We start from the raw sequence: 15,278 nt of genomic DNA on the forward strand, positions 1-15,278 counted from the left end.
GCCGACTTCCTTCCCCATCCTTCCCTAATCCGATGAGACTGATGACCACGCTGTCTGGTCTCCTTCCCCAAAACCAACCAACCAACCTACGCTGAGTGAGCGTGAAACAAAACTTGATTACTTTAGTATGAAGTGGTACAAGATACTGTTGAGTGAACTTTTATTGTGTAATTATCATCTTTAAAGTTATTTTTAAATGCTTACAAGAGCTAAGGCATGTAAAAGTATGGAAAATACACAACAGGTTGGGGAAATGCAAGACCCAGCTATGGCCATGAAAATTAGCAAAGAAATGCCTGACTGGGCTAAGTTAATAAATTTAATCAAAGCTCAGAGTCTTAAATTAAACACATTAAGTTCTCAATTAAATGCTCAGAGTGCAACTCTTAAGTAAAGAACTAGACTTAGTAAATTCTCAATTAAATGCTCAGAGTGCAACTCTAAATATTCAAATAACAAATTTAGGTTTGTTAAACACCAAAGTTGACTATCAAAGCAAACATTTAGTAATCTATGCAAAGGCATGGATGCTTTGAAGATTGAGTTTGACACTATAAGTAATAAAGCAGGGAATTTAAAAGTAGATTTAAGAAAAAGTTGACAAATTCTTTGACTCATATAAATGATATGTTTACTGACCTTAGTCAGAAACGGAATGATACTTTTCAAGATTTATCAAAAATGTTAGAACTTGACATTGAGAACAAATGTAATAATGTAGAATCAGAACTTACTAAAAAGTTAGGATCTTTTGAAAACGTGTACTATATTAAATATGAATATTTTGAAAGAGATTCTAGATAAGCATCATGAATCAATGCCAATTAACCAATTGCAAATTACAGGTGTCAATACACAGGTAGATAATGTAGAAAGGTTTTTCAAAGAGAAAATAGTTAACTCCAATATTATAAATGCAATTAGTTTCATGGAACAATTTGGAGAAATTATAGATTGAAAGGTTACCGAGAGAATAGTATCCAGGAATGTGTCGCCTATTCCTTCTTCCGAACTTAATGATATCAGGAAGGGTATGAATGACCAGTGGAGAGAAATTAAGCTCATCCAAGATAAAGCAGGAAAAAGGATAACCACCTAATGTTGTGTTAACTAGTGAAGTGGTGACTGATTTGCAATGGGGAGCTAATTCAGGATTATCTAGACAATTCCCTAGATTTAAGTCAGGCAGAGATGTACATCCGACCCATTTCTTAAAAAGATTTAACCAAGCTTTGCCAAAAAATTGGGAAGATACCAAGAAGATCAAATTTGCTGTGGGGTACCTGCTAGGGGAAGCCTCAGAATGGGGAACAGTAAATATTGAGAATTTTTCCGCTTGGGAAGACTTTCACAAGAAATTTAAAGAGAAGTACTGGTTATAATAATCCTCTGGGGTACTATAAGGAAATATTTTGAATTTCGATTGGCATTAAAAAAAAAAAAAAAAAAGGGGGGGGGAGAGAAAAGGGGGAGGGGGGATGTAAAGGATGTAAAATTGTATATCCTCCAGGGATGTTAACATTCTGAGTTAACAGGAGGAGTAACGACCACCAGATCACGAGTTTTTTTGGTGTGTCTTACAAAATAGTTTTGTTGCACCAAATTCCTTTAAAATCTTCAAACTATTCTGTCATCTATCCCCCAGGGAAGTTAACATTCTGAGTTAATGGGTGTAGTAACAACTCTGTCAGATCCCAAGTTGTTTTCGGTGTTTTTTCCAAATAGTTTCCTGCACCAAATTCCTTTAAAATCTAGACTTATTCTGTAATCTTATTGCTTAGAAAACCAGATATGGCTGTAAAATAGAGAACAATGGATGCTGAGTTGTTTTCAGTGTTTCTTCCAAAATAGTTTTCTTGCACCACATTCCTTTAAAATCTTAAACTATTCTGTCATCTACACTCCCAGGGACGTTAACATTCTGAGTTAACGGGTAGAATAACGACTGTGGGATCCCAAGTTGTCTTCGGTGTTTCTTCCAAAATAGTTTTCCTGCACCAAATTCCTTTAAAATCTAGAACTATACTGTAATCTTATTGCTTAGAAAACCGGATATGACTATAAAATAGAGAACAACTTAAGAGAATCACAGAAAAAAGTGATATCTAGACGAAATAAACTAAATAGAGTATCATATTTGTGGAAAATATAATAAGATGTGACTAGCTGAACAACTGTTATACTGTAGTGTATAGATTTTCTATTTTGTGTGTATGTTTGTGTGTCTATCGACCTGCCAGCGCTTTTGTTTGGTAAGTCACATCATCTTTGTTTTTAGATGTATTTTATACTTTTTATGAGACTGATGGTTGGGGGGAGGGGCGGTTGTACAAATTTTGAAGGGGTGGGTATTGTAGCTAAAAGCATGATTTACAAGAACAGATAAATCATGATTAACACAAAACACATATCACACTTTTCAAACAACCCTCACAAACAAGTGTGCCTGATTTTTCACCATTTGCCGTTTCCATGGGGTTGCTAGGATTTCCTACAGTGACCTCATAGGGTGAAGGTGGGACAATTCCATTCTGTAGGAGATGATTTAACACCGAACCTCCTCTGGCATCGCACTCAAGTACCTGAGGGGTAGGGATCCTAGGGAAGGGGGTGGGAAAGGTTTCCTGTCTTTAGGGCTATCTTCTTTCTTTTCTTCAATCCGAGCATCCGTATCTATTTTTTCCTGTCTTACTTCTCATTTGAAGACCTGTCTATTTTTTCCCTCTTTCCATATTCACAAACTTCTATCGCTGCAGTCCTTCCTTATTTTCGTGATTACTAAAAACCTAAATTTTATTTTCAGATAAGAAGGCTGAAGAATCAGACTACATGAACACACATCCACATATACACAAATATACACTTCTACACAAACATTAAATCACATACGAGGAAGCCAGTCACAATGTGAGAACTGCAAGATGTTGTAGGGAAAATGTGTGTACATATGGAAATATGCACATATATATAGGAAACTATGATGGTTCTGCATCGAATATATATAAGTAGAGGTGCACATACATAACAAACAACTATAAAGTAGTAATGAGTAATGAATAAATATGAGAGAGGCATGAGCAAAGAAAGAAAACGAAAGTAGGAGTAGAATTAGTCATGTTGATCATTAAGAAATGTCAGTGTAATATGTACTCTGATGAATTGAAGGATAGATGAATGTAAATAGTACATGTAGATATAGTATCTATTGAAAATATAGAAGTTTATAAGAAGATGAGGGACTCTAGGGGGTAAGTGATATATTAAAAAATGAATCTGAATTTTAAGATAGATTCATATCTTTACCAGAAGATACTTAATTATGGTATACATAGAAATGTATATTATGGTAATGAACTGTGAGGCCTACTCAGAAAGGATAAGGAGGGTGTACCCAGCACTCACTAAGTATAAAGGGCAGGTGTACCTATGTGGAAATAGGATGATCTGTGGCCTAAAAAACAGAGATGTTTTGTAAGGGGCGTACCTACCAAAATAGAAAGAGGAAGTGCTCTCATTAGGTCAACCCACAAGCAAGGAATAGGTGCTGATCCTAGGAGAAGGGGAAAATATCATGACAAAAGTCACCAGTTTTATAGGGATTATTCTGGGAAGTGTGAATTCTGTGTGTTTCGTGTAAATAAATGCGTGTCAAAAGAACACCTTCATTTTGTCCAGAGTTCCTCCAAGCTACAAATAATGAAAACAGTACATACTAGGAAAAAGGTAGTACAAAAGATAAGAATAGAAAATAGATTAAATATTAGTAAAGCTGACTAAAGCCATGAGTACATGCTCATGTCTTAATAACAAAGTAAAATAAGAGTAGAGGAACAGTAAGTGAAAGAGAATTGATATGGAAAGGAAAGATACGTATATAAACATATGTAAGAAATGTATACTGTTTTGATATGAAATGTTATTATGAGTGATATTATTTGCATAATGATTACGTATCAAATATCGCATGTTCGATCTGGGGGGGGGGGGGGGGGGGGGGCTATGTAGTGATTTGAGAATTTCTGTGTAAATTCTAGAACCACTCAGTCTTCTACCATCTCAACACACGATATTCTGGATATGAGTGTGGGATGGTAGAATCCTACCTACTGTGCATCACATGTTTGTGTGTGCAGGTTTAAAATCAGTCATGGGATGAAAGTAGACACTGCAGTCAGACGGCACCGACAAGTACCTGTCGAGTTTATATGCAGCTCTGCACTTATTGTGTCATTGACTATTGTTATTCAAACAAGATAGTTGGAAAAGTACTCTTGTAGACTCTTGACGTGATCTTGTTAGAGGCAAGACTCATTTTATGATTCATGTTAAGAAACGTCATGGTATCCAAGCCAACTTTCTTTTAACTGTAACTCAACTTGTTTCTAACATCTGACTGTAAGAGAGACTTTCAGGAAGTTACATATTCATGTGGAAAGTGAAATTTTTATTGTGTATGGAGGTCAAATACATTGTTAGTTGACGAAAAGTAAAGTTTGTATGTCTACTTATTTCATAAGTAGAAGGAGTCTAAAAATTCCTGTACCTAGTGTTATTCAACGGAGAAGAAGTCAAGAGGGTTTCCAGCAGCCAGCTATTCAGTAAAGAAGAGTGGCTGCAAATTCCAAGTAAGTCATCTTGTAAAGAAGTGGAAGGTGGTTTGGGGGAATAAGTGGATATATTCCAGATCCACCACTCACACTTTAAGTTGTCAGAATGTTAGAAGCAATACCACATAGAAGATGCTGTCCATTCATCAACCACAGCTAGGGTCAGCAGTGAAGGGCACTATACCATGTACTAAAATGAATAAAGCTCTTTGTAATTATTAACAAAGTTTGCCCTGGGCTTCATGGCCTGCCACCATCACTCAATCATCCACCACCATGCCCAGCACACTACATTTTTGCTAACTTATACCTTGACTTATCCAATGTTCCTGGAGGTTCACTTTCTTGATGGAACCTGCAGAACATAATGAATGAATGACTCAATGAATAAAGTCCAAAGTGGCAAAGCGTCTGCACATCTTCAAAAGAAAATGAAATGCATACATGTTTTTAACAGATGAGTGTAGATGCTAATTGGACCGCATTGAAGATGATCACCACTGATTGATCACATTTTATCAGTACACAAATTGCAGAGTTAATAGCTTTTATTTTGTGCTGAACCTCATAAACTATATTTTTCAGTTGGTTGCAAGAACACTCTGCAGTTAACTGACTACTGAACCTAAGTTGGTTTGTTTTGATGAAACAAGTCACAGCATACAGACACTGATCAAGGCTGAGAAACAGTGGTGCACTAGCACCACAACAAATAGTTATTTAGTAAGACAATCAATTTTTTTTCTTTTTTGGCAGGCCTTTTAAATATCTGAACCCTTTAAAGAAACTATAGGCCATGGAAACATAAACCGTCCATCTCTGAAGCATCTGCATTTGTATATTTGCTTATTTTTATGAAATTTATCTAATTTAGGATGAATATCTGCAAATATTCCAAATAAGTACAAATTAGTCACACAAAATTAGAAAAAAATGCAATTAACTTCTATTCATTACAATTAGTCCATTATGAGTTTGTAAAACAATGATGATAACCAATAATAAAAAGGACAGGACTATGGCTGTAGCTTACTGTATTCACTGCAGGTGGTAGAAGAGACGCAGATATGGCAACACCAACAAGCGAGGATGTCTTCTGTCCTAATTCTGAAATGGCTACTGCAATGCCAGATAGGACAGCAATTATCATTCCCATCCAGACCGAAGGTAATTCTCCTCTTTAAAAAATAAAAAAATAAAAAAAATAAAAAATTGTGAAAAATTATTCATTGCAAATACGCATACATGTGATGGAACACTGTGTGAATTTTCATCCATAGTATTGCAAATATCTGTCATCATTTTAGACAAGAAGTCTTTGAGGGGATTTGTGACCATGTTGGAACTAATGATTATACACGTGTCTTGGTCACAATTTTTAAAAAAATTTTATTTTTAACTTCTCTTGAATCTTTTTGGGTTACTTCATCATCAGATCTGTGACATGAGAATATCATACTCTTGTTACATATAATTATTCAGTAACCACTTCAGTGTCCAAACTGACTTAGTGCCACATATCTGATGATGGGGTAACCCAAAATGCATCATGATAAATTAAAAATTCTACAATATATCCATTTACACATCAGTTGGCTAAAAAGGAGTAATTAACTGTGCTTATCTAACAGATAAACTTCTGATGTAAAACCATATAAAATACTGTTACTTATTAAAAATCACAACAGAAGCATAAAATTACTTCATAAGATCTTTAAAATTTGGAGACACATTTTACTTCCTAAGTCTAGTGATATGTCTGGACATTGTTATCAATTATGTAGTGTTGATTTGTGTATCTGCTTTAATATTATGTGGGAATGCTGCACAGCACCTGGCCTGAGGTCTATGGTTGTGCACAATTTGAGCCAGCTGCCCAGCTAGTATAAGGATAGCCACAGCCTGCCCTAAATCACTTTTCTGTCAATGTGTGACTGCATTTTACAGTGATATCAGTGTATATTTCATAATGGATAGTGCATTCATCAAGACTGTGCTTCTTTCACTCTTCAGACTTTGCCTGCATCTGCAGCTGCCAGTTTCATCTTTGGACTTGACTGCAACATGTTTTCTTCTCATAAATTGCTTACCTTAGCTTACAATGAACATATCTGTTTCCAAATCTATAATGCCACACTTATTTCATGTGTTTATACAAAGTTCTATGTGGCAATAAATGCTGAGTAATTTCTAGAAAAATGCCTGTGAGTTACTTGGAAAATGGACATCCTTGTCATTATTTTGAGCTTTATAGTGTGCTAGGACAATTTTTTCATGTACTGCTTGAACTGCATGAAGTAAAGTTTTGTTTGAGAAGTGTGGATGTAATTCAACAGTTAAATGAATGACAACAGTGTTAAGCTTCCTGAAATCAATTGCAGAAAGCTCAGCAATGTTACAGCTTGAGCCATCTCAAAAATCCATGTAATAGCTATGAGGCTGGAGTACATTGAGCATAGGAAAAGAATGCACTTAAATGCAGCCTGGGATGTGGATCTACAAGAACTCAGCTGTAATTGTAATTTCATTTGTCTATGTGACAAATCCTATGCTGAATCCTTAGTTAGAAATGTGATCTATTTATCATCAGTTCAAGATGTTCATTCACGGATGTTATGAAATTCAGATTCCTCTCTACCATAAGTGCATCTATTTGCTGAAGCTTCTGAAAGTTCACAAGCAGCACAGCAAGCTTTGTCAATGAACTATCTCATTTACTAACTTCCTAGCAAGATAATGATATTTGTGTGAGCAAGAGTGTAGCTGATTCCCAAGTCGCCTAGAATGTGCTGAGAAGCATTCATCCATGGAACTCCCTCATTACCAAGCTATCTGCAGACTTATTCCAATGCAAAACATATGGTAAAAGTTTGCTGTGGTCAGCCTAGTAGCCCACTACCAGGACCAAAATGTGATGACCCAAATGAAGACTATTAACTCACTATGTCATTGTGATTCTATTGCTCCACAGAAATTAATACTGTGAATGTTACTCATGTGACACTAGTTACTTATCTTTTTTTTAAATAAGCAGATCAGTATCCCTTACAAACCACTTCACATACTTGAGCACTGAAGGACCACAACTAATAACTGAAAAATCACTCGGTTTGAGGTATGGGTATTGTGAAATTCTGCTTCTTGGACAACTAACATATAAGCATATGACTTGTGCTATAGCATCCTTAGTGTTGGCAGGTCCTATAGTTAAAAATGTCCTTGGCTTTGATGCATACACCATATTCAAATTTTATGTTCAATGATGTTTCCAACAACCTATTCCTATTCCTATTACACCAAAGTATCTGTATGAGATGCCGAGTCTAACAGTGATTCGTTGATATTATTAACACTCTCTGCATGAAGCTTTCTCTCTATCTAATTGCACCTAGTGACTAGAACAGATTTTGAGACTTACAGCTTCAATATCTGACCAAAGCCACTGACCCTTCCATACTGACCTCAAAGAAGACTTAAATACTTAGAGCAGCATACTTATAGCAAACAGTTCACAGACAACAGTGTTAGTGGAGACAAGTTTTGCTGCATGCTGACCTTAAAATGAATTCACAAGCAGAAGTAGACTCATGTCCTTTACATAAATGCAATGAACTGTCCACAAAGCTTTCTTAGGGCCCCCCCCCCCCCCCCCCCCCCAAGGATAAATTTGTCTGACACTGATTTTCAACCTCAACTAGACCAAAAATCTGAATAAATACATCTACATCTATATTCTGCAAACCACTGTGAGGTGCATGGCAGAGGGTATATCTCATTGTACCAGTTATTAGGGTTCCTTCCTGTTCTGTGGAGCACAGGAAGACTATTTGAATATCTTTGCGGATGCAGTAATTATTCTAATCTTATCTTCATGGTCGCTATGTGAGCAATAAATATGGGATTGTGGTGTATTCCTAGAGTAATCATTTACAGCTAGTCCTTGAAACTTTATTAATAGACTTTCTCAGGATAGTTTACGTCTACCTTCAAGATTTGTCCCAGTGACCTGTGACCATTTGTGCTGCCCTTCTCTGTATACTTTTCGTATCCACTTTTAGTCCTACCTGGTACAGGTCCCACGCACTTGAGCAATATCCAAGAAATGGCCATGCAAGAGACTTGTAAGCAATCTCCTTTGTAGACTGATTACACTTCCTCAGTATTCTACCAATAAAATGAAGTCTACCACCTGCTTTACCCATGGCTGAACCTATGTGATCATCCCATTTCACATGCATACAAAGTTTTACTCCCATGTATCTGTTTCCATCCAAGATAAATGTTGCATCCTCCCTAACAAAAAGTCCTAAATCCAGTCACACATTTTCACTTGATACCCCATATGACTACAGTTTGGACAATAAGTGTTGGTGTGTACTGGGTCAAATGCTTTGTGGAAATCAAGAAAGGTAGTATCTATCTGACTGAGTTGATCCAATGCTTTCAGTATGCCACGTGAGAAAAATGTGAGTTGTATTTCACTTGATCAATCATTTTCAAATTCATGCTGGTTGGCATTCAGGAGGTCATTCTGTTCAGGATACCTCATTATGTTTGAGTTCAGAATATGTTCTAAGATTCTACAACAAATTGATGTCAAGGATATTGGACGGTAGTTTTGGGCATCACTTCTACCACTCCTTTTTGTAGACAGACCTGTGTCTTTTTCCAAGAAGTGGGCATGGATTTTTGTTCAAGGGATCTACATAGATTTTAGTTAGAAGAGGGGCTAACTCCGCTGCAAATTCAGTATAGAATCTGACAGGGATTCCATCAAGCCCTGGAGCTTTGTTCAGTTTTAACAATTCTAGTTGTTTCTCAATACCACTGGCACTAACATTTATTTCTTTATATTTTCAGTGGTACGAGGATTAAATTGGGGTAATTGTCTTGGGTTTTCCTTGGTAAAGGAACATTTGAAAATGGAGTTAGGCATTTCAGCTTTTGCTTTGTTACATTCAATTTCAGTTCCTGTCTCATTCTCTAAGGACTGGACAATAACTTTGGTGCTTCTAACAGCTTTTACATACTACCAAAATTTCTTTGGGTTCTGTGAAAGATCACTTGACATTTGCTATGGTTGTCATTGAAGGCATGTTCTGTTGACAGCCAAACATGTTTCATTCAGCAACTCTCTATCTATAGCCCTATGCTTTGTTTTATGCAGAAGTTTCTTTACAGTGGCTGAATACCATGGAGGTTCCCTCCCATTATGAAATGTTGTACTGGGTACATATCTCTCCAGTACATGGTCAACTATTCTTTTAAACTTGAGCCAGAGCTTCTCTACATGCTCCTGCTCTGTGCTGAAAGTTTCAATTTCCTAATTGAGATGATACTACTGGTTTTTTATCTAATTTACAGAACATATATATCTTTCTGCTTGCTTTAGTTGTCCTTTGATCTTTGGTAATTATTGTTGCCACAACCATGTCATAGTTACTGATACCAATTTCAATGTGGAAATCCTCAAAGAGGTCAGTTCTATTTGCTCCCATTGGATCCGATACATTTCCATCATGAGTAGGGTTCTTAACTGTCTGTACTAATAGTTTTCAGAAAGCGTATTTATTAAAGTTTCACAAGATATCTTGTCATGACCAACACTAACAAAACTGTAATTTTTCCAGTTTACTGTTGGATGATTAAAGCCTCCATCCATGATTACAGTGTGATTGGGGAACTTACATAGAAGTGAACTGAGGTTTTTCTATGGTTTTCAGTTACATCAAGAGATGAATAGAAGGATCCAATTATCATTTTATGCCCACCCCTGACACTGAGTCTTGCTGAAACAATCTCACATGCAGCTTCAATTTCTACCTTGGTGGATTTTTGTTTCTTCTCTACTGCAACAAATACACCACCTCCATTTCTCATTTGCCCATTCTTTCGATATGCACTTGGCAGTTTCCCCAAAACTCTCACTGCTATCAGTTTCAGGTTTCAAACAGCTTTCTAGACCTAGTATCACGTGAGCTTGAAACTCTGGCACTTTGTTGTGAATGCTTCTGCAGGTTACCATTATGATTTTAATACTCTCACATGGGGGAGGTATTTCTTTTGCTCTTACACAGATACTTCTGTGTTTCCTAAAGCTATCACTATCTGGATGGGATGGACAGTCACCTAATCTAAAAAAAATCCAAGTGTGCACCCCATACGTAGTTACCGTATTTACCCGAATCTAAGCTGCACTTTTTTTCTGGTTTTTGTCATCGAAAAAACCACCTGCAGCTTAGAATCAAGTACAAAGTAAGTGGAAGTTCTGAAAAATGTTGGTAGGTGCTGCCACAACTAACTTCTGTGGTCGAATATATGTAGTGCTACACAGGCGTGCTTTGCAGGCACAAAGATAAATACTGGCGCCAAAACTTCTGAGTCAGTAAATAAATTTAAAAAAAAGTGGAAGACGAGCTTTTTTCTCCACCCAGAGTTTCGACCACTGCGTTTTCATAAATTATCCAACAAAGTAAATACAAATTCTGTATTGTTCATCTTCGAATGTAGCAGCATTTCAATGTACTGCAAAAATCCAACTGGCAAGACTGTTTGGGATGTTTATCAATATGGCCAACTCTTACGTTCTGAATTTTTTCCTACCTGTGAGGAGAGATGGTTGCTGATAGGAACTTTTATGAATTGTGCATCACATGCAGTATTCTCTTCACCATATGAATAATACGAATATAACCATTTTGCCATGTATTCGTGTTTGCTGCTATCTCATTTAAATCCTGTCTGCCTAATAAACTACGAAACTAGAGTGAGACAACAGTAAACGCGCCAGAAGATACATATCATGTCATGTCTATATTTGTATTATTCTTATGCCTAGTAGTGATACAGTCAGAAATGAAGCACAGCAATTGACTAGATTTTTAAATCTAAGATGACTCTAATTTCTGTGCAGAATGTAATATACTAAAGAGGTATCTGCAAAGATTTTCAAACGGAGAAAAATTTTTGCTAAACTCTCATTCAGAACATCTTCTGTCATATGCAGTCTATTATTTGGTTATGTTGACCATTATCAAAGAAAGTAGCAGTGTAAGTAACAACAAATAGCAGTCTCTTGCCATTGTTTCGCTAATGAGACGATTCCTCTTCCCCCCCCCCCCCCCCCCCCACGACCGGTGACAGGCCGTAAACACTCATTATAAGAATGCGACAAACATTGCATGACACAGTACAGTAATGCGCTTTCAGCTTAGAGTGACATAAACACCTGTAACAAAGAGAACACCCCTTATCAGATCAAAGAAAAATAAGCAATCAATTCAAACCAGACGAAGCACGTGAAAAAGTGTGTAGTGCACACCTGACTTCAGTGCAAGTCCAGGAAGTCACAGCCTAGCTTGTCACAGAACTTTCTGCTTCAGCTCTTCCACTCAGAACCAAAGGGCCACAATCAGTTCTAGGGCCAATGCTGCAAAATGCTTTGCTGAACCTTCATGTGTAAGGCTGGTCTTCTCAACCTTCTCTGCCAATTACTGGAATCACCTGAGAGTGACCCTGAAGCCCACATGACAGGTGTTATTTGTTGCAATATGCACCAAAATCTACAGTTGGTTGCACTATGTTCCCTCAACGGCTGCTGGAATAGCCTCTTCAAAAAATTGAATGAGGCCCCCAGGCATACACACTAGTGCACCTGGTGTCCTTTCCTGTCCCTTTCTGCCAATGATTCATAGACCCATACCCTTTTGTGTTTGTCTCTTCCTGAAATTGAACAAAACAGATTTCCTCAAAACAGATGAAGTGAGTCCCACTGGCTCAGTTTCAGTTTCAGTGAGAAGCAGCATCTCAAACTTGTTAGTTAGGGGGATCAGTACAACACCTTCAGCCCTCCCTGGTCTCCGTCCACCCTATACAGGATGCCTAGATCTACACTCACAGTCAAGTGGACAAGCAATGACAGATTCTGTGCTCTCTTCAGAGGAGACAGAATTCATGGGAGAGGATAGCACTTGAGGTACCTCTGGTACAGGTATCACAGGTATGTGACCTTAGGAGTTCTTCGAACACATTAATTCGCAGAAGCTGCCAATAATCTAACAGTAGTCAGGATTATTTCCAGCTGCTAACAAATGTCGATCAACCCATCCCATATTTGAGAACAGCATTCACAGTTGGGCTGCATTTTGGCTGGTGCAATGTATTACAAGTCAGTGAACAAATAACTTTAAATGAAGCCCACTGATTATCCTTCAATCTGTAGAGCTAAAAAGTTGCTAATTCCCTATAAGAATTAAAGCAAATACACAAAACAAGATTTCTGTCAGGGTAACACAAAAACTTGTGGTAAAAACTAATAGTTTCCTAAAACATTTTGAGGTTAATTATAGTTACTAGCAAACTCAAAAACAGAGTTAATTTATAATAAATGCAGATAATTTATAGGGCTACTCTTGCTTAAGAGAAAACTAGATGTAACACAGTATGTTAGTTAAAAAATATGCTATGGCAACTAAATCACAACACCAATTTGAGACAAACGGGTCATAGATAATGCAAAGCACAATGGTAGCTTCCAAAAGTTCTCAAAAACACATGTTTATTTGCTTTGATATACAATGTAGTTCAGGAGTAATGTGTTCTTTGACAGAACTGTGAACCACAAATGCTGATTTGCTACAAAATAAATTATATATACAAAACACTCATACCAGTAACTTATGAAAATATAGTTTCGTAAGTGTCCAAAAATTCTCTTGTCGTCAACAACCTTTTCATGTTGTATCAAAGCAACAGATTACCATTTGGGGTAGCAAGTACCCCTACAATATTCTAAACACACCCAGAACAGCTGATAAATGGTGCTGCACAGTGAGTACATTACTTAGATGATATTGCTGTTACACACCAAACAACTGCTGAACATCTGTGTTATTTGCAACTTGAGGCTGAGACATTTTCACAACATTAAATGTCAACTTCCCAGAAGCTGCCCACCCCCTCCCCCCGTCTCCCATTCAAACCTACTGTGCCACATGTAGGGTATGTCTTGAGCAAGGAAGATCTCAAACCAAAGATGAAGTACAATGAAGCAATCGAGAAGTTGCTAATACCAATGAACTTAAAGATTAGCAAGTGTTCCTGGACAGAATCAATTGTCACACTTGATTTATATCTCAAGTGGCTGCAGTCTCTCAGCATTTGAACTTCTTATGCTGAATTAGTACAATATTAGAGTAGCCCTATATCTGTTAACAGGCATTTTGGCAACTAAAAAACAAACTAAAACTAGCTACCTGTCTAAAAATGTAGCAACCACCTGTGTCCCTGGTCTTAGTAACACACAACTTTGAACATGGAATGCACAGAGTCTTAACACATAAATTTCCAGAATGATTCTCAGAAGCCTTTGACTTTTGCTTCAATAAGGTTATCATGAACATAACAACAGTATTCTGAAAATAAAAAGAAGTTGCCAACTATTTTTTTTGTGCAAACGCTTTAGTTTTTTGATATATGACCACAAAGCTTTATGTTCCCTTTTTGGGGATAACCGGATTTACCAATTATATTGCCCCAGTTCCAACACTGGGCTTATATTTAAAAACAAAAATTGTTTTTTCCTGTTTTTATTCAGTTTTCAGTGGTTGTTGTCAACAGTGGTTGTGTCAACAAAATTTGTAAACTCTTTGGAATATTTTTAGTACCGCAGAATGAGTTAGTAGTAGGGATGCCTCTGATCTGATTGGATGTGTTTTTAATTTTGGCAATAACAATGTAATTTTTGATTTAAAAGTGGAGATTGTAAAGACAGTATGATATAAAAAAAATGTGATAGAATAAAAAAAAATTACAGAAATAGAGATTAGGGAACAAGCATACTTCAAAATTATCATGTCATTTGGAACCTACAAAGTCAAAAATTTCAGCCTCAAGAATCAACCCCTAGACATGATGAACTGGAGCCAAATACGAGAAAAGAAGATAAGTAAAAAAGTTATTAGTAAATCTTACTCCTCTTGAAGCTTATTAGAAGAATCAATTATGAAGTGAGTGACTACAAACAAATGAAGTGAGGGAGGGTAAGATTACAGCTGTTGCTCTCGTAAGTATATCAATATGAGTACAGTGTTCTAAAAAATGTAGGCAATGCAATTATGGTATAAACTTATAAACTTCTAAACTTAGAGGCTTGTGCAACAGAAATAGTATTTCATAATAGATCTTTTATTATAGTAAGTATATACAGAGCACTTTCAGGAAACTTCAACCTCTTCATAAAAATCTGGAATCTCTGTTGTCCCATCTCATAGTCAAAAACAAAGAAATAGTCACTGCTGGTGCTTTTAATGTGAATTTATTGAAAAGCTTCATCAAAGAACTATTATTGCAACCAGTAACACTGTCATTCAATTAATTCCTACTGCGAGCTTTGCAACTAGGGTACATAAATGCTCTTTGCAGACAAATCTAAGAAAAAAAGTCTTACCACAAAACAAATAGCAAATGGGCTATCTGATCATGACATGGAGCATCTTGAGTTAAATGTTGAAACTTTTCAGGATAAAAAATGATATGAATGGGATAGATGTTTACAGTACTTCTGACTCAGATGGGAAATACAAAGCATTCATTAATAAAGTTACTTTCTCTTTTGAAAATTGTTTTCCCCTAAAGGTAACTCAAATCAAACAAAAGTCTAAAAGTTAGCCA

At 36.6% G+C, this 15,278-nt stretch overlaps 1 protein-coding gene across 1 annotated transcript in view; it reads right to left on the reverse strand.

The window, feature by feature from the left end:
* The window catches only part of LOC126253086 (uncharacterized), a 246,575-nt gene that overhangs the window by 67,855 nt on the left and 163,442 nt on the right, over positions 1 to 15,278 (reverse strand). Inside the window, exon 8 of the mRNA XM_049954187.1 lies at positions 5,641 to 5,785. Coding sequence (XP_049810144.1) covers positions 5,641 to 5,785 — 145 coding nt within the window. The remainder of the gene's footprint in view (positions 1 to 5,640; positions 5,786 to 15,278) is intronic.

Source organism: Schistocerca nitens, chromosome 4, assembly GCF_023898315.1.
Source record: "Schistocerca nitens isolate TAMUIC-IGC-003100 chromosome 4, iqSchNite1.1, whole genome shotgun sequence".
Lineage (NCBI taxonomy): Eukaryota > Metazoa > Arthropoda > Insecta > Orthoptera > Acrididae > Schistocerca > Schistocerca nitens.